This window comes from Marmota marmota, unplaced genomic scaffold (genome assembly GCF_001458135.2).
Source record: "Marmota marmota marmota unplaced genomic scaffold, marMar, whole genome shotgun sequence".
NCBI classification, from domain to species: Eukaryota; Metazoa; Chordata; class Mammalia; order Rodentia; family Sciuridae; genus Marmota; species Marmota marmota.
This window is the reverse complement of record NW_025999999.1, coordinates 7,255,921-7,275,098: the sequence shown is the minus strand read 5'-3', so window position 1 is coordinate 7,275,098 and position 19,178 is coordinate 7,255,921. Positions and strand designations below refer to the sequence as shown.

The window sequence follows — 19,178 nt, the reverse complement described above, 5'->3', positions numbered from 1 at the left end:
TGGGTGTACTGTACACATTTTTTTACATGTAATTGTATGTTTTGTAATTTGCTGTTCTCAATAAATGTTACCATATTTGAAACTTGAAAATACTTCTGTTTTTACCTTAAATCCAGGATTTTATGGAAGACCTTGGGTTATGGAACAGAGAAAAGAACTCTTTAGAAGGTAATTTTTATTATATGAAGTAAAGAAGTAGAGAGGAGATCTTTAAGCCCTGGACATTTCCTTTTATTTGAAAAAAAATACACTGAATAGCCATAGTTTCTTGTTAAAGAAGTATAGTTTCTTAGTTAATAGAAGTAATTTTACTTTGATCTTTTATCTTTTAAGCCAGTGGTTTTCAAACTTCCCTTGGGTGAGCTGAATAGTTTTGGGGTTTTACCTACCTCACCAGAATTGAGTTTTATTCAAGACTTTAACATGTTGACATACTTTGCAATGTTAATTTTTTAAATTTAAAAGCTGTTATCTTAGAATATTATTAGTTTTGCATGAAATGGAGAAAAAAGAAAGGGGGAAAAATTGAGATTTGTTACCTATAAATGTAGCCTACTTAAATATGATTTTCTTTCCCCTTAGGCTCCAGAAATGGGAATTGAATACATACTTGTATGCCCCAAAAGATGACTATAAACATAGGATGTTTTGGAGAGAAATGTATTCAGTGGAGGAAGCTGGTAATCATTTTCTTTCTATTGTATAAATTCAGACTATATGAAGAAAAGAGCTATATTTTAAGTATTTTGTTTCCACTTTAAAGGTAGTTTCCTTTTATATACTAACCATTTACTCTGTGAGCTAATATAGATTGAATATATGATTCCAGGAAAAATCGGGATAAATCATGTTTTGCAGTTTTTTTGTTTTTTAATGGTACTGGGAATTGAACCCAGGAGTGCTTTACTGTTAATCTATATCCTCGGTCCATTGAGACAGGGTAAGTATTTATTAAGTAGTAGAGGCTGCCCTCAAACCTGAGAACCTCCCACCTCAGCTTTTTGAATTGCTGGGATTAAAGACATGTGTTCTGTACCCAACTATGCAATATTTTTTTAAAAAACCAAAATTTCTACAAAAAATTCATGATGAAAGAAATACTAAAATTTTAAGTAAAGATTATATTACTGATTATTCTTTCAGCTTCAGGCTCTCTCATGGCTTAGTCTTTTTTAAATATTTTTTTTAACTTTATTTTTGTTTATGTATTTTTTTATGTGGTACTGAGGATCGAACCCAGTTCCTTACACGTGCTAGGCGAGTGCTCTACCACTAAGCCACAACCCCAGCCTTCGTTGCTTAGTTTTGACCACTATTAGTGATCCTGTCTTTATTTAAAATAAAGATCTTATCCTATCCAGTGAAGTGGAAGTCCATAAAAATTGTCCTAGCTATGTGTATTGTTATGTTGAATTAATTATATTAGTTCATAAGTTAGTACTATATCATAGAACCTCCCTGTATATCAGACAGGTGGGATTTTTTGTTGTTGTTGTTGTTTTGGTACTGGGAATTGAACCCAGGCTGTTTTACCATTGAGCTATATCCCCAATCCTTAAAAAAATTTTTTTAAAGTTATCAACACATCTTTTATTTATTTGTTTGTGGTGCTGAGGATTGAACCTAGGGCCTCACACATGCCAAGGAAGTGCTCTACCGCTGAGCCACAATGCCAGCCCTCCCCAGTTCTTTTTATTTATTATTTTGAGACCAGGCATTAGGAAGTTCTTGAGGGCCTTACTTAAGTTGTTGAGGTTAGCCTTAAACTTGTGATCCTCTGGTCTTAGCTTCCCAAGTTGCTGTGTGCCACCTTGTCTGACCAAATGGTGCTTTTGGGGGGTGATTTAGTGAATGGGGAGACATTTTCATGTTTAGAATTAAATAGTATACACATGTAACACACATGTAATTAATAAGATACTTGGTTATAGAGCTCTGCCCAGGCAGATAGTTTTCTTAAATTATGAAGAAGCAGGTAAAATTTACCTATCTCTGTATAGTGTTGTTTAAATTATGTAATTTAAGTGTGCCTTTAACTTAATTATTTTCTGTTGATGCTGGTAATGAAATTTAATGTGATCAATTATCAAGATATAGTCAAACGGCTACCTTTAGGTATAACTGAACTTCATTCAGAACATTCAGAAATATATCCTGGCTGAGTGTGGGGGTGCACACCTGTGGAGGCTGAGGCAGGAGAATCATAAGTTTGAGGCCAGCCTCAGCAACTTAGTGAGACCCTGCCTCAAAATAAATTTTAAAAGGACAGGGAATGTAGCTCAGTGTGGTAAAGCGCCCCTGGGTTCATTCCCCAGCATGCCCCCTCCCAAAAAAATCCTAAAGCCTATAATATAGTAAATCACTTAGGAAAATTGCCTATCATATTTTTTTAAATATGTATTTTTTTAGTTATAGGTGAACACAATATCTTTATTTTTTTTATTATTTTTTATTTTTATGTGGTGCTGGGAATCAAACCCAGTGCCTCATGCATGCTAGGCGAGCGCTCTACCACTGAGCCACAGCCCCAGCCTGACATATTTTTTAAAGGCTTAAATCTGTAATGAATGTTTTCTTGAAGATAGAGATACACCTTTCAAACACTGTTGAGTATAAATGGTTTATGTTCATTAAGAAACTTGATAATACAAGATTTTTGACAAAAGGCAATGAAAAAATACTTTATTGATTTTAACTTGTTTCCTAAAAAGGATAAAAAGTTATTTGGAAGTGAGAAGGAAGGACCTCATTTTCTTTTGATTCAAATCAAAAAAGTGGGAACTTAACTGGGCACTGTAGTGCATGCCTATATTACCGGCAGCTTGGGAGGCTGAGGCATTTGGAGCCCAAGTTCCAGTCCAGTCTCAGCAAATTAGAGCAACATAGTAAGGAGGGACTATCTAAAAATAAAAAGGTCTGATAGGGTGTGCTTAATGGTAGAGTGCCCTTGGATTCAACTCCAGTACCAAAAAAAACTGAAACTTGTTTTTTTCATATATGACATTAAATCACTTTAGGCTTGTGCCATTTTGTATGGCCTGTTATCACATTGAATATGATAATTTTCAAAATAAACTTTTCTTGTAAATTAGAACAATTGATTTCTTCATTTGGAAAGTGAAGATTCTTATTTGCTTTCTAAAAATGTGGACTCTGTTTTTTAGAGCAACTTATGACTCTCATCTCTGCTGCCCGGGAATATGAGATAGAGTTCATCTATGCTATCTCACCTGGATTGGATATCACTTTTTCTAACCCTAAGGAAGTATCTACATTAAAACGCAAATTGGACCAGGTAATTCCTTACATTTTTTTTTTTTCTGGCTTAGTGCTTAATAAGTTTTCAGAATTGCTTTTATTATGTTAAAAGAAATTCATCTTTGTACTTTGTTTCTGTAAGTCAAAAGAACTTTACTAGAGATACCAATCTCAAATTTTAGTTTGCATAGAGTTGGTTGCCTTATGAGAATGCTGGAGCTAGACGATGACTCAGTGGTAAAGCACTTGCCTAGCATGTGCAAGGCCCTGGGGATTTAGGGATACTTAGAAGTGATTTGTTTGTTTGTTTGTTTGTTTATTGGTACACAGGATTGAACCCAGAGGCACTTAACCACTGAGCCATATCCCCGGCCTTTTTTTATATTTTATTTAGAGACAGGGTCTTGCTTGGTTGCTTAGGGCCTTGTTAAGTTGCTGAGGCTGGCTTTGAACTTGCGATCCTCCTCCTGAGCCACTGGGATTACAGCTGTGTGCCGCTGTGCCTGGCTAGAAATGATTCTTAAAAGAATTTTGATATGGAGTAGGGACCACAAACAAGGTAATTAGGGATCATCCTTCACCATGTTTTGAGAAACTGTACATACCTTTGGGTGCTTGTCTGAATTCATGATTGATAGGTATACTTCTGTTTGGAAATGGGTAGTTTACCAAGATGAGAAGAAAACCAGACAAGGTAATCACATAAATTCTTGGTGAACCTGATTTAGGCCTAAATTGTACTTAACATGAAAGCTGTACGTCTTGTTTGATAAAGTGTAGTCCTTCCATTTCCCCGTTTCTGGGTTTAGGGTTCTTTTTGTTAATTGTTTTTGGGAGTGTTTTGGCAGTACCGGGGATTGAGCACAAGAGTATGCCACTTCTGAGCTATAACCCATTTTATTTTACTTTTATTTTGAAATAGGGTCTCACTATGTTACCCAGGTTGGTCTTGAGCTTGTGATTCTCCTGTTTTAGCCTCCCAAATAGCTGGGATTATAGGCATGCACCACCATGCCCAGCTTTCCCATTATTTTTTTTTTTTAAGTGTGTTGATTTTTCTAAATAAGTATAGTGTTTCTTTAGGCAAAGGTTTATATTAGTGACATTAAAATAGCTAATAAAAATTTTAAGGTGTAGCTGGGAGTGTTGTTCAGGGGTATGTGTGGTTAGCATGTATGAGGCCCTATGTTTCCAAAAATAAATAAAGTAGTTAAAAATGTTTATGAATAGGCCAAACATGGTGACTCAGCTGAGGCAAGAAGATTGCAAGTTCAAAACCAGCCTCAGCAATTTAGCAAGCCCTGTAGCAACTTAGCAAGACCCTATCTCAAAACAAACAAAACAATTAAAAGGGCTGAGAATGTGGCTTGGTGGTTAAGTGCCACTGGGTCAGTCCCTGGTACCCCAACAACTTTTAAGAGGTTATTTCCCTATTTTATCAAATTCTGTTATGTGCTTTGTGATTCATGTCTAGTTAAATCTATCTGCAAAGGTAATACTTAGGATCAATGTGTCTTTTGGGACTAGAACAGATCCTGGATTTTTCATGTCTTGAGTTTACTTATTGGTGTTTCTATATTTTTTTAATATGAATTTTTTAGTTTTAGGTGGATACAATATCTTTATTTTATTTTTTAATATTTTCGTGGTGCTGAGGATCGAACCCAGCGCCCCACACATGCTAGGCGAGCATTCTACCACTGAGCCACAACCCCAGCCCAGTTTCCTTTTTTTTTTTTGGATTTTTTATAAGCAGCAGCCAAGGAAGTAGAAACTTTGTTGGAACATATTTTTATATTGTATTTAAACCCAAAGGAAAAAACGGGCTCCAGAACTGTCTAGTATTTAACTTAGAATGTCTTCCATTGAAAATGTAAAAAAAAAAAAAAAAAAAGCTGGGCGCCATGGCACATGACTGTAATCCTAGCAGCTTGGGAGGCTGAGACAGGAGGATCATGAGTTCACAGTCAGCCTCAGCAATGGCAAGGCACTAAGCAACTCAGTGAGACCCTGTCTCTAAATAAAATACAAAAAAAGGGTCGGGGGCTGGAGTTGTGGCTCAGTGGCAGAGTGCTTGCCTAGCCTGTGTGAGCAGTGGGTTCGATTCTCAGCACCACATATACATAAACAAAATAAAGATCCATTGACAACTAAAAAATATATCTAAAAAATGTCGGAAGCGCTGGGGTTATGGCTCAACAGTAGAGCGCTCGCCTGGCATGTGCAAGGCCCTAGGTTTGATCCTCAACACCACATAAAAATAAATAAAGTTTAAAAAAAAGTCAGGGGCTGGGGATGTGTCTCAGTGGTTGAGTGCCCCTGAGCTCAATCCCTGGTACCCCCCCCCCCCAAAAAAAAATGTAACAACAATAGGTCAGACTTTGAACAGTTATAAGGAAGATATCTAAGTATACTAAGTTCAATGCAGTGGTGCACACCTGGCTTGTAATCCCAGCAACTAAGGAGGCTTGACACAGGAGAATTGCAAGTTCAAGACCAGCCTCAGCAACTTGGCAGGATTCTGTCTCAAAGTAAGGAGGACTGGGGGATATAGCCACATGGTTCAATCCCCAGTACCAAGGGGAAAAGTATAATCACTGAGAATATACTTTATTTGAAATCCTTTTGTTTTTTTTTTTTAACTCTAAAATGAGCTCTGATAAGCATCTTGATTCCCTCACCCCAGGTTTCTCAGTTTGGATGCAGGTCATTTGCTTTGCTTTTTGATGATATTGACCATAATATGTGTGCAGCAGACAAAGAGGTATTCAGTTCTTTTGCTCATGCACAAGTCTCCATCACAAATGAAATTTATCAGTACCTAGGAGAGCCAGAAACTTTCCTCTTCTGTCCTACAGGTATCGTATATAATATCTTTATATTTAACTAGTTTTGAAATATGTAACTTCCAAAGGACCCTTTGTATAAGCCTTGTTATACCCTTTCCTTATTGTATGAAAGTAGGAATCCTTTTTCTGGGAAATATTTCTCAAGATCTTAGAGAACATTAGGAGCTTATAAATGACAACGGACAGGCAAAAAATGTATTTAGTAATGAAAATATATAAACATTACATTGTTGGGATTTAAGGAGAAATAGTATTATTGAAATGAAAACTGGGGAAAAAACAAATTTACATTGCTTTTAACTTAGTCACTTTTCATTTCCTCCTACTTGTTCTCTTTTTTCTGCCCATGTATATCTGTTCCTTTTTTCACTCCTCCCACTCCCATCTGGGCTCTTATTTACAGTAGTCAGCATAGAAAGCTTAATTTTCTCCTTTTCTTCATTCCCCTCCTCCAGTTTTCTTCCATTGAAAATGTTTTAGGCTCTTTTAGTTGCTTCTTAAAGTTTTTCCCAGACACTATTTTTGTTCTGGAACAGATAAATTAGTTTTTAGAATACTTAATTTTGTGTATATCTATTGTGAGCCATGAACTGTATTGTAATGGTCTGATACTACATGAATATTCAGATTTTATTTTTAATAAGATACTGGGAGCCAGGTGTACTGGTGCAGGCCTATAATCCCAGCAATTTGGGAAGCTGAGGCAAGAAGATCCCAAGTTCAAGACCTTCCTTAGCAAGGTAGCAAGATACTGTCTCAAAGTAAAACATAAAAAGGGCTAGGGATGTAGCTCAATGCTAAATGCCCCTTGGTTCAATCCCTGGTTTAAAAAAAGGGGGGGTGGTTAATTCACTAAGTCATAATTTAAAGTATAGTTGAATATTAAGCCATTGTCATAATTCTATATTTGTTTTATTTTATTATCAATTATTCTGTTTGACCTCTGATTGTAAATTTAAAATGTAGGGGATTATGTAGAAAATGATAATATTCTAGTTGTTATTTTAGTAATCCTATATTTCTAGTGGCTATAAGATTGTAAGGATTGATTAGTACTACTGTTGGAGGGAGATTATCAATTTTTATGAATTGATTGGTTCTTAGGTGAATTACCTACTTGAGTTTACACCCTTTTAGGTATGATATTGAAGCCTTTTATCACTAGGATGAAAAGAATTTAGAATTGGTCGACATTTTTTCCCATTGTAAAGTCCATGACTGTTGTACCTAATTTTTTCTCTTTACATTCAGAATATTGTGGCACTTTCTGTTATCCAAATGTGTCTCAGTCTCCTTATTTAAGGACTGTGGGTGAAAAGCTTCTACCTGGAATTGAGGTCCTTTGGACAGGTAATTCTTTTACATATATACACGTATAAATATAATATATACATACACACACAATTCCGTGTTCTTTATTCAATAAATGACCTACCTCCCCATGCACATCAAATTTCCCAAAGTTTCTGTTTTTTAAATCTGGTTTACAGTTCATATAAGGTCTGTTGAAAAAGAACTTTCTTCAAACTGGCAACTCTTCTTTTGATCTTTGTCCATACACAAAAAGATTTTTTTTTTTGAGACAGGGTCTCATTGTGTTGCCCAAGGTAAATTTATGAACTCGGATGTTTCTCCTGTTTCTGCCTCCTGAATGACTGATTACAGACATGTAAAAAACACCTTAAAAACCAGGTGTGGTGGTTCATACCTATAATCCTGGTTAGCTATTTGGTAGGCTGAGTCAGGAAGATCCTAAGTTCAAGGTCAGCCTGGGCAATTTAGCAAGACCCTGTCTCAAAATAAAAAGGGCTAGGGATATAGCTCAGTGGTACATCTCTTGCCTACCATATGTGAGGCCCTGGGTACAATCCCCAGTACCTCAAAAAAGGAAAAATCTTGAAAGATTTTTGTCATGACTAATTATCTGTTACTGTGAATATTTGGTTTGTGGAACTGGGCTAGAGATATTGATCATAGCCCTAGAAAACTTCTGTTTTGTGAATGAAAGAAATAAATAAGTAAAAAGACATATATATTGCTATTGTTAGTTTAAAAAGAAAAATTGGGGCTTGGGAGTGTTTAGCTCAGTGGTAGAGCACTTGCTTAATAAGCATGAGGCCCTGCATTTGAATCTCAACACTGCAAAAAAAGAAAAAAAAATTGTTATAAAGTGTATATAAAGGAAAGTACAATAAAGAGTTTTATATATAGCAGTTTTTAAAGAAAATTCTTTTAACAAATGATTATCATTATTTGTAGGTCCCAAAGTTGTTTCTAAAGAAATTCCAGTAGAGTCTATTGAAGAGGTTTCTAAGATTATTAAGAGAGCTCCAGTAATCTGGGATAACATTCATGCTAATGATTATGATCAAAAGAGGTTATTTCTGGGCCCATACAAAGGAAGATCTACAGAACTCATCCCACGGTTAAAAGGAGTCCTGACTAATCCAAATTGTGAATTTGAAGCCAACTATGTTGCTATCCACACCCTTGCTACTTGGTACAAATCAAACATGAATGGAGTGAGAAAAGATGTAGTGATGAGTAAGTAGCTTATACTTGATCTTTGACCTTGGAAGGTGGGGTTAAATAGAACCTTTGGCAAATAATTTATTCCTTTGTTATTAGTTTTAAGAGGTTTTATTAAGCAGGTGGGCAGTGGGGTATACCTGTAATCCCTGCTACTTGGGAAACTGAGGCAGAAGTTTCACAAATTCTAGGACTGGGCAACATTGGAAGACCCCATCTCAAAAAAGGAAAAGAAAGGTTTTATTAAGAAATGCTCATTTCTATTAAAAAGAAAGGGTGAGTGACCTTAAGTGACCTTAACTCACTTAATCTATTGGCCTTAGTTCTTTGTTTTTAAAATGTGACTCAATCTTTTGAAGTCTGAGTACCAGATAAGAGAGTCATTTATATTCCTATTATTCCTAGAATAATTTTCATTTTATTTGTATTTTCAAGCAGTTTTTTTCCTTTTTTTGTTGGGGGGTGGTACGAGAGATCGAACTCAGGGTCACTCGAACTCAGGACCACATCCCCAGCCCTATTTTGTATTTTATTTTGAGACAGGGTCTCACTGAGTTGCTTAGCGCCTGGCTTGTTTTGCTGAGGCTGGCTTTGAACTCAGGATCCTTCTGCCTCAGCCTTCTGCCACTGCACCTGGCTCAGGCAGTTTTCTTAAAATGCGATATTCTAGATAACTAAATATTCTGAGATACTTCATATATCATTTACATTCAGCTTAGATTTGTGGAACACATTTACACTTATGACATTGGCTTACTAATTTTTTATTTATTAAATTCTTAAGCGAATGCTTACTGTTCATTTATATTTTAATGACTATTATGTGGTAGGTACATCTTTTTGGGCACTGAGGACAAAGAGTAAAGTCTTGGTCTTTTGAAAAATCAGTCTCTGGGTTGTATAAGGCATATAGGCAGTTGTACTGTAGTGTGTTGCATTGTAAGTTATCTATAAATGCTGAGAGAACACAGAGAAGGGAGTGATCACTTCTGTTAAACTAGAGTGTCCAGTAAGAAAGAAGAAGATGTGGTAGTTGTATGCCTATAATCCCAGCTCTTCAGAGGGCTGAGGCAGAAGGATAAGCCTAGGCAATTTAGTAAGACCATGTCTTAGAAAATAAAAAGGGGGAGCTGAGGTTCTTTGTTTTTAAAATGTGGCTTAGTGGTAGAGCACTTGTCTGGCATGTGTGAGGCACTGGTTTCAGTCCTCAGCATCATGTAAAAGTAAATAAAATTATGTCCATCTACAATTAAAAATAAAAAGAATTGGGGATGTAGCTTAGTGATAGGATGATGCCCTTGGGTTCAGTCCTTACTACCACTAGAAAAATGAAGAATGGTGTTAAGAAGTAATTTCACAGTACCAGGGTGGTGCATACCTGTAATCACAGCTATTTGGAAGGCTGAGGCAAGAGAATCGGCAAGTTCAAAGCTAGGCTGGGCAGTTTAGCAAGATCCTGTCTCAAAGTAGTAGTAGTAGTAGTAGTAGTAATAAAAAAAATAATAATATATAAACAAAGACTGGAGTTGTAACTTGGTGGTAGAGTGCTTACCTAGCATATTAAAGTTCCTAGGTTTGATCTTTAGCACAGAAAACAATTTCATGAATGTTTAAGCTGGGTTGAAGTACAAGCATAGTTTGTTGGGCATTAATGGCTCATGGGCTGGAGGGGAAAGTGCTGGACATTGAAATTTTGAAGTTATCTGAATTTTGGCCCATTTGGGGTATTGAAGTATCATGATATTTGGTTGTGTGTTATTGTGGTCTCTCAATTCTGTACTCATATTTTCATATTTGCAGTTGTTTATTGAATCAGTATTTCCATTTATGTTCAGTCATTGTTGTTCCCCTCTTCCCAATAAAAAATAAAATTAGGAATAAGACCACAATTCCTTCTGTATGTAGGACATTTTTCTGCCTTAAGAGATGAAGCTAAAAGAATAGAGCATGCTAAGGAGCTGTAGACACTAGCTGAACTGGACTATGTGCAGGGAAATACAGAAAACTAAGAATAAGGGATTTTTGAATACCAACCCAAAGAGTTCATTTTTTCTACCTGGTTCTACTGTTTTTGAGCTCATTGCTTTATCTGTGTTTATGTGAAGGCTTTGTTGATTTTTCTATTCTTCCTTCCTCCTTGTATTTATTAATAGTGAAGTTATACGTTCCTGAAGACTAGGGAAAGTTGTTTTTTTTTTTTTTTATGGAAATCGTGATGCCTTTAACCTTGCATATCAAATAATTGATACTTAATGGATATTTGTGATAAGTTTTTCTAATGATTCTAAAATAACTACTATTTCAATTGGGATTTTACATTTAACAGTGCATTTAGATGACTATTTAGGTGAAATGGTCTTACTTGTGTTTGCATTTTTACATTTTACATTTAAGGTTTGTTGTTCTTTGCTTCTGTGGTTGTACTACAACAGCTAGTTGCTTTTTCCAATTTTATTTTTTATTAGAGCTTTATAGTTACACATAGTAGTTGGTTTCATATGGACAAAAATTATAAATGCATGGAATTTGATTTCAGCTCACAGTTCTCCCTTTTCCCTTCCCCTTTTGCTCCTCTCCCCTTAGTAGTTGCTTTTTCGCCTCCCCCTTGTCAAAAGGCTTTTGTAATAAATACTTCTTTGTGGTGTTGTTTTTTTCAGCTGACAGTGAAGACAGTACTGTATCAATCCAGATAAAGTTAGAAAATGAAGGCAGTGATGAAGATATTGAAACTGATGTACTCTATAGTCCTCAGATGGCTCTAAAGCTAGCTTTAACAGAATGGTTGCAAGAGTTCGGTGTACCTCATCAGTATAGCAGTGAGTTTGGTCATTCTTTGTAAGGGGATTGGATCACTGGGTTGAATCACGAGTGAAAAACACTGTTCTTTTCCTTACCTTAGGACCAGTAACAGTAAAATTAAATGAAATTTAGGGATCTAGAGAATATGTGTTTTAAAAATCTTATTTTTAGTCTTGATGAAATGCTAATTTGAAATGTTTGCCTTTAAGTATAGATCTTAAAAAGAGAAGATAATAGTTGTTACATGTTTAAGGGTGTTTATTACCTGTTTCTCCCCCACTGTCCTTTCTTCCCTGCCTCCCTGGTAGTTTAGAGAAATTTCACTTTTCTTGGGGTTTTTCAAAGTGTTTGGAACTCAAATTGAGATTCCAGTTAATCTCTTTTTTCTTTTTTTGTAGGTAGGCAAGTTGCACACAGTGGAGCTAAAGCAAGTGTAGTTGATGGGGCTCCCTTAGTCGCAGCTCCCTCTTTAAATGCCACAACAGTAGTTACAACAGTTTATCAGGAGCCCATTATGAGTCAGGGAGCAGCTCTGGGTGGTGAACCTACACCTCTGACCAAGGAAGAAGAAAAGAAACAGCTAGATGAGGAACCCATGGACATGGTAGTAGAGAAACAAGAAGAAACAGATCACAAGAATGACAATCAAATACTAACTGAAATTGTTGAAGCTAAAATGGCAGAGGAATTGAAACCGATGGACACTGATAAAGAAAGCATGGCTGAATCAAAATCCCCAGAGATGTCTATGCAAGAAGACTGTATTAGTGATATTGCTCCTATGCAGACTGATGAACAGACAAACAAGGAGCAGTTTGTGCCAGGTCCAAATGAAAAGCCTTTGTACACTGCAGAACCAGTGACTCTAGAAGATTTGCAGTTACTTGCTGATCTGTTCTACCTACCTTATGAGCATGGACCCAAAGGAGCACAAATGTTACGGGAATTCCAGTGGCTTCGAGCAAATAGCAGTGTAGTTAGTGTCAATTGCAAAGGCAAAGACTCTGAAAAGGTAAGCATACATAATTTAGCTGCTTTTCTAGCCAATCTGGTTCCTATGCTGGTAACATGGGGGAGTTTCGGTTTCTTAAATGAGTATATTGGTAACTTTCAAAAAATAAATAAATATATGGGGAGGTTTGTTGTTGTTTTTAAGCATCTGTTTTTGAGCTGGACGCTATGGTACATGCCTGTAGTCCCAGCAGCTCGGGAGGCTGAGGAAGGAGGATCGAAAGTTCAAAGCCAGCCTCAGCAACTTAGTGAGGCCCTAAGCAACTTAGTGAAACCCTGTCTCTAAAATAAAAAATAAAAAGGACTGGGTATGTGACTTAGTGGTTTAAACACCCCTTTGTTAAATCCCTGGTACCAAAAAAAGAAAAGAAGAAAAAAAGTTTTTGACAGGGACTCTGCTGAATCTGAAATGTTGTTTCATAGTTTGATGTTTTAGTTAGGAATGAAAGAATGTCAGTGATGATTTTTTTAGGCATATTTGTCAGTTTGGAGAGACTGACTATTTAATTGTTTATCTAGAGTTTTAGCCAGGGATTCTTTAATGTTTAGAATAAACTCCAGGTACCTGACAACATAAATAATTTAGTTTGTATCAGTCTTAGATTATTTTGTTAAGCTTACAATTTTTTGAGTATTTTTGTTCATCTTCTATAGATTGAAGAATGGAGGTCTCGAGCGGCCAAGTTTGAAGAGATGTGTGGACTAGTGATGGGAATGTTCACTCGGCTTTCCAATTGTGCCAACAGGACAATCCTTTATGACATGTACTCCTATGTTTGGGATATCAAGAGTATAATGTCTATGGTGAAGTCTTTTGTACAGTGGTTAGGTAGGTGCACCAGGAATAATATCTTCTCCTAAAATATATTGTCCCTTAAAATATATACATATATATAAAAAATTATCCCACAGGGAGAAAAACATTTTAGGGAATTGGTGAATTTCCAAATCTTATTTAATTCTTTATCTAGGTTTCTTTCAAAGTTAGGCATTTGTTGAAGAAATGTCTCGTTATATATTGAGCACACTAATTTTTCTCCCTTGGGCTAATTCAACATAAATATATTGAAAATATGTTAGAAAGTACTGACTTTAACTTGCTCTGACTGAATGCTTCCTGGATGGGACCCCATATACCACTACTGTCTGATTTGGAGATGAGACACTATGAAATGTGGCTCTATAAGCTTTCTGCTGCTTGCTGTGTCTTCTGTAACATTAATGCTCTGTCTAATAGAACAATTGCTGAAATGACCCGAGGGGCTTGGCAAGAGGAAGCCATCCTCCCAGCCCTGTGCGCATGCGAGCTTTAGTGGAAGGCTATTCTGGTGCTACTCAGTATTATTTCACATGACGTTTTCTTTATCCTTCTACCAAGTAATTGGTTTTAGCAGGGGATAGAAATTATAGTCCCCTTAAAAACTCTATGTCATTCACTGGACTTTCATATGTCTCCATTGAAAACAGTGATGTTTGTTCTGGAAATTCTCAAAACTTGGTAAAAAGCACCAGCATGGCCAAGTTTCTCCAGGGACCACATTTCATTTCCAGGTTTCAGCCAGCTATAAGGAATATGTAATGAACTTACATATGGCACACAGCAGGCAGCAAAGCTGACTGACAAGTCATAGTTTTCATAGTAGTCACAAATACTATGAATGGGTATCATGGTCTTAGTTATGAAGTAGATGGTCTAAAACACTGTGAGCTTAGATTAACAGGTGGTAGTGTGAGATGTCTCATTTTCTGCCCATAAACCTTTGGGGCTGTTAAATATTAAAAAGTAAAACAGTTTTCCTGTTATATAATGGACTGTTAAAAATTAAGTCTTTCTCTTGGGGCTGGGATTATGGCTTAGTGGTGGAGTGCTTGCCTAACACATGTGAGGCACTGGGTTCAATCCTCAACCCCACGTAAGATAGATAGATAAATAAATAAAAGTATTGTGTCCATCTACAACTAAAAAAATACTTTTAAAAAATTGAGTTTCTAAAAGTTTATTTGACAATATAGAACTTCCTTTGGGTTGTTGAATATAAATTAGTACAATAAGTAGGAAAACATTTTTTAAATCTCTTGTTATAAGACTCTAGGATACCTATTGTAGGTAGGAGATGTATACTCTTAGGCTCAGGAAAATCCTCTGTATTAGTTGTTGAATGACAGCATTTGCCTTCTAGGCTTCTAGCCAGGGAGTTACAATTAATCCTTATAGGAATTTAAATCTAAAAATTTCCAAGGCACTTACAAATTTTGAACCTTAAGTATATTGAGCTTAAAGAATATATGATTTTAAATGTTTTCATTTAATTCAAGAATTATTAAAAATTTAATTCTTGAGTATGTACAGTACCATTTATTTTTCTTCTCAGGCTTTATCTCTGTGTTATGCAATTATTAGGATAACTTTCCCAGTTTATAGAGAGTGGTGTACAGTCTCAAGGTCAGAGCCTCTTAAAGTTTTCAGTAACCATCTTAGTATTAACATAGCTCTAAAAAAGCTCACAACAGGGAGAGTATCTTTATGGTTCTATAGTAACTTCGGGGGATTAATGATTAGAACCCTTTGTTTTTTTTGCTCTCCAGTCCAGCTGGCATTCAGTCCTTTAAAGAATGTGGCTATGCAGTACTTTTGATTACTAACGACTTCTATTATCTTCTTCCCCATTGTGTACAGATGGGAGAATCCTCAGCACAAGTGTCTACTACTATTGGATGGACAGCGGCAGATGTTCACAGCGCGTCATGATTAATTAGTTTAAATTGAAAGGTTCTATCTGTGAGGTAGTTCAGGTAGATTTAAGGGCATTAGGCATGAACTGAAGTCACGTTTGCGCAGCGACTGAGGCATTAACCATGTTTTCATTTACACAGCTCTTCGTACATGCAGCTTTTTTATTATAATAGTTGGAAGTGCTAGTTATGTTGTAGTCTCAAAGTTGGGGGTAGGGGAAATTGGCTGAATTTAAAGTTTGAGAAGTATAGTTTTTTCCCTGCAGTGTAAATCACACTGAGTTACTGAATAGGGCAAGTTCTCCATAGTCTAAATTTTGGCCCTATTTCATATTTATTTTACAAATATTATATTCTGTGTTTTTTTTTTTTAAATACCCCTACCCTTAAAACATGACAAACTCAGATATAATCTCTTAATGGGCTGAATTGTCAACTAAAAATTTGGTTTGCTTTGGGACTGTCTGACTAGCACACTGTATCTTGTACTGATGAGACTGTTAACTTGAACAGGAGGTAGAATGCTGTCTTCCAATGGAAAAGAACTATTGCGCTGCTTATTTTGTCAGAAGACTAGGCAGATGATTTTGATTTGGCTTCCAAACATTTGCCTTTATTATCTTTTAAATGAAGTTGATTAAGTGGTGGCCTTAAACAACTGATTTCTGGACCTCAAAGCCTGCCATTTCATTCATGTGTTCAGTGCATTATAAAGATGATAATGGCTGACCAGAGGAACCAGAAAGTGCCATATTTTTAAGAAAAGAATGTTTTTAACACTGGACAAATTAGGAGCTTTAATTGGCTCTCATTTTTCAATACCTGCCTGACTAGTATTATAACTAGCCATGTCTAAATTTAGATGATCCTTGTCCAAAAAGTTTTTTTTCATTATGTTTTATTTTGTCAACTTAATAACAATTTCTTTTATTTATTCTGCTAACCTTAGTTTTCTGACAAGATTACCCTCCCCCCCCCTTCCCTTTCCTGTACCCTTCCTCAAAATGTAAAATGTGACTTCAGACAGGTTTAATTCCTTCATGGGCTGTGATAATAAAATAATCTATCATTCATTTCAGTTTACGGTTACTTTAATGTCAGATGGCTTGATTTATATAACTATTGAAATAGTTTCAAACTTGATCCAGACAAACTTGGGACTTAATTTTCCTTCTAGTAATTAAGCATCAAATAGAACTGGCAACACTTTTTTATTAACCAAGGAAGGAACATCAATAAAGGTATTGAAATTCCGTTAAAAATTGTTAAAAATAATTATTATCACAGCCTTGCCCTGAAACCCTGGAATATTATTGTTAGAGAGCTATTTCCATAGTGTTTGTAGTTTGTTGGACATTTGAGACCCCAGGAAATCCCCTTTCTCGTAACGTTCTCCGCTTGGATCTGATCTCAACAGGGTGTCGTAGTCATTCTTCAGCACAGTTCTTAATTGGAGACCAAGAACCCTGGGCCTTTAGAGGTGGTCTAGCAGGAGAGTTCCAGGTATCAATATGAATTCACAACTGAATTGACATTTTCTTTGTTTTATGAGAAACCTTATGTTGCGCATCAGATGGCTGGAAGGATTGGTCTGCCGAAGGCTTTCTAGTCCCAAATTCAATTTAGTTACATAGCTGGATTTTAAATCAAATTTTCCTCCTCTTTCACAGTAATTTCTGAAGGAGATGCTGCCAATCCCCCCCGCGCCTGCGAAGCGCAGCGGCTCTAGGTATACACTTCACATTGTTTCTTTGCAGGTCGCACAGCATTTTAATCTGCGCCCGCAATGCACAATGCGCGCATGCTTGTCTGCCAGTGAAAACTCCATGAGCAAAAAAAGATAATTATGCATGTGTGAAAGGTGAAAGGGCTTTTGGATAATTTTCCAGTTAGTTTATAAATGTAATGTGTTTGAAAGAATAGTGAAAATTTGAACAAAATAGGAACATTTTTTTGCTGTTGGAATTTGTTCATGGATTTTTTCAGGTGCTCTACTTTTCTCCCCCCAACAGGTGCTCTGCTGCGCACAGCAAACTGAAGCGCATTGCTTTGGGGATAAAGCGTCTCCTGGACAGATAACCCTCTTCAGACCAAACCTCTCCTCCTGACATTCTGTTCTGCCATCTTTTAATAGGAAGATGGTCTATTTAAGATTGGTTAAAAAAAAAAAAAAAAGTTGTCGTAATTAGAATAGTTTTTTTGTTGTTGTTTTTTATTGTAAATTTAAATTCCCATTACTATGCCACTAAAAGCTGTATAACTCAGTTTGGGTAATTTCTGTGCAGAAGCACTCCCCTACCCCAGCAAAGAGGTGTTTATATTAGTAAAGCATAGTACACCCCTCTTCTTTAGGTCTGCCTGCAGTAGCCAGTTAATGTTAATTTGGTAATCTGCAGTGCACACTCATTTAAAGAAATGGATATCTTCCCAACGCTAATCCATCTCCTTTTTTTTCCTTCCACAGCGTTTGCTGCCAATTGATGGGGCAAATGATCTATTTTTCCAACCACCCCCACTGACTCCTACCTCCAAAGTTTATACTATCAGACCATATTTTCCTAAAGATGAGGTAATTGTCTGCCTATCAACTTGGTGAATGGTGGTTATATGCTCACAACTTTCCTAGTTAAGAAAAAAAAACTCTTCTGTCTTAAAATAAGTACTTTGTATTTTGTGGTGCTAGGGATCAAACCCAGAGCTTTGTTCAGGCACTATACCACTGAGCCATACCCCTAACCCTTAAAGTACGAACTTTACATGGGGAAGTTAAATAAAATAATGAATACCTGAGGAGGAAAGCTAAGAGAAATTTGAGGGAAAACCTAAGGAGTGAAGTTAAGGACTCCTGTCATCTTGTGCTCAGTCCTTTAATTCCTCTTGTAAAAAAGTCAAATGAAATGTATTAAAAGTTGGAATGACAAAACAGGTAACGTCAGAATTACTAAACAGTTAATATCTGGTTTTTTTTAGGGGGGTAGGTAGTGGGGATTGAACCCAGAGGCCACTTAGCTATGTCCCCACCCCTTTTTTCTTTTTTTGAGACAAGAGCTTGCTAAGTTGGTCAGGGTCTCACCAAGCTGAAATTGGCCTCAAACTTGTGATCCTCTTGCCTCAGTCTCCTGAGTTGCTGGTACTGTAGGCATGTGTCAGCACCGCAACTGTGTCTAAATGACTGTTAATCCTTGACTGAATATTAAGTAGTTAAGTAATTTTCTATTGTACCTGTAGGTGGTTGACAACCATCTATGGGAAAAAGCAAGCCTGCTTAAAGATAACAATATTAAAACAGTAACATTTCATTGATTAAAAATAAGAACTGTTCTTATGTTTTAGAAAGTTGAGAGACACAAACTCAATATGCTGTTTTTTTGTGGGTTTTGTTTTAATATTGGGGATTACATCCAGAGGTACTTTACTTAACCCCCCGAGCTACATCCCTAGTTATTTTTTTATTTTTTCTTTTGAGACAGAGTCTTGTTCAGTTGCTAAGACTGGCCTGGAACTTGGGGTCCTCCTGCCTCATTCCTCCAAGTTGCTTGGATTTTGCTGGCTTTTAAATCTACAGTTTACTACCCAAAAGCATCTCCTGCAAAACAGTTTTCATAGTTTACTAAAACCATGCTGTTTTTTACTGGTCTTACAGGTTTGAACCAAAGAATAAATCTTTATTTAATGAAGCACAGGTGATATTTCTGACAGGACAGACATTTTGTCACTCCCTCCCCAGACTAACATATAAATCATACTGTTGATAGATTCTGTTGCCATTTTTCTTGATGTGTTGCTTAACTAGATTATATTTTCAGGCTTCCGTGTACAAGATTTGCAGAGAAATGTATGATGATGGAGTGGGTTTGCCTTTTCAAAGTCAACCTGACCTTATTGGAGACAAGTATGTGGTGACTATTTGGATTTGGGAGTAGACATTTTATGATCAGGTTTATCTGGTTGAGGGGAGGTAATGACTGGAAATTTTTTTTTTTTTTTTTTTTTTTTTTT

At 36.3% G+C, this 19,178-nt stretch overlaps 1 protein-coding gene across 9 annotated transcripts in view; it reads left to right on the top strand.

Annotated features, from left to right (window-relative positions):
- Positions 1-19,178, top strand: part of Oga (O-GlcNAcase) — a 54,495-nt gene that overhangs the window by 28,418 nt on the left and 6,899 nt on the right. For 5 of the 9 annotated variants that reach the window (XM_048807207.1, XM_048807209.1, XM_048807210.1 and 2 more), the window contains 12 exons: positions 117-168; positions 583-680; positions 3,165-3,295; positions 5,945-6,116; positions 7,359-7,457; positions 8,367-8,651; positions 11,294-11,452; positions 11,834-12,447; positions 13,101-13,275; positions 16,597-16,682; positions 17,644-17,748; positions 18,986-19,071. In XM_048807207.1, coding sequence (XP_048663164.1) covers positions 117-168; positions 583-680; positions 3,165-3,295; positions 5,945-6,116; positions 7,359-7,457; positions 8,367-8,651; positions 11,294-11,452; positions 11,834-12,447; positions 13,101-13,275; positions 16,597-16,682; positions 17,644-17,748; positions 18,986-19,071 — 2,062 coding nt within the window. Of the gene's footprint in view, positions 1-116; positions 169-582; positions 681-3,164; positions 3,296-5,944; positions 6,117-7,358; positions 7,458-8,366; positions 8,652-11,293; positions 11,453-11,833; positions 12,448-13,100; positions 13,276-15,123; positions 16,683-16,849; positions 17,749-18,985; positions 19,072-19,178 lie in introns of those variants that run through there. The other 4 variants (XR_007349125.1, XR_007349124.1, XM_048807211.1 and 1 more) reach the window with 4 other exon arrangements.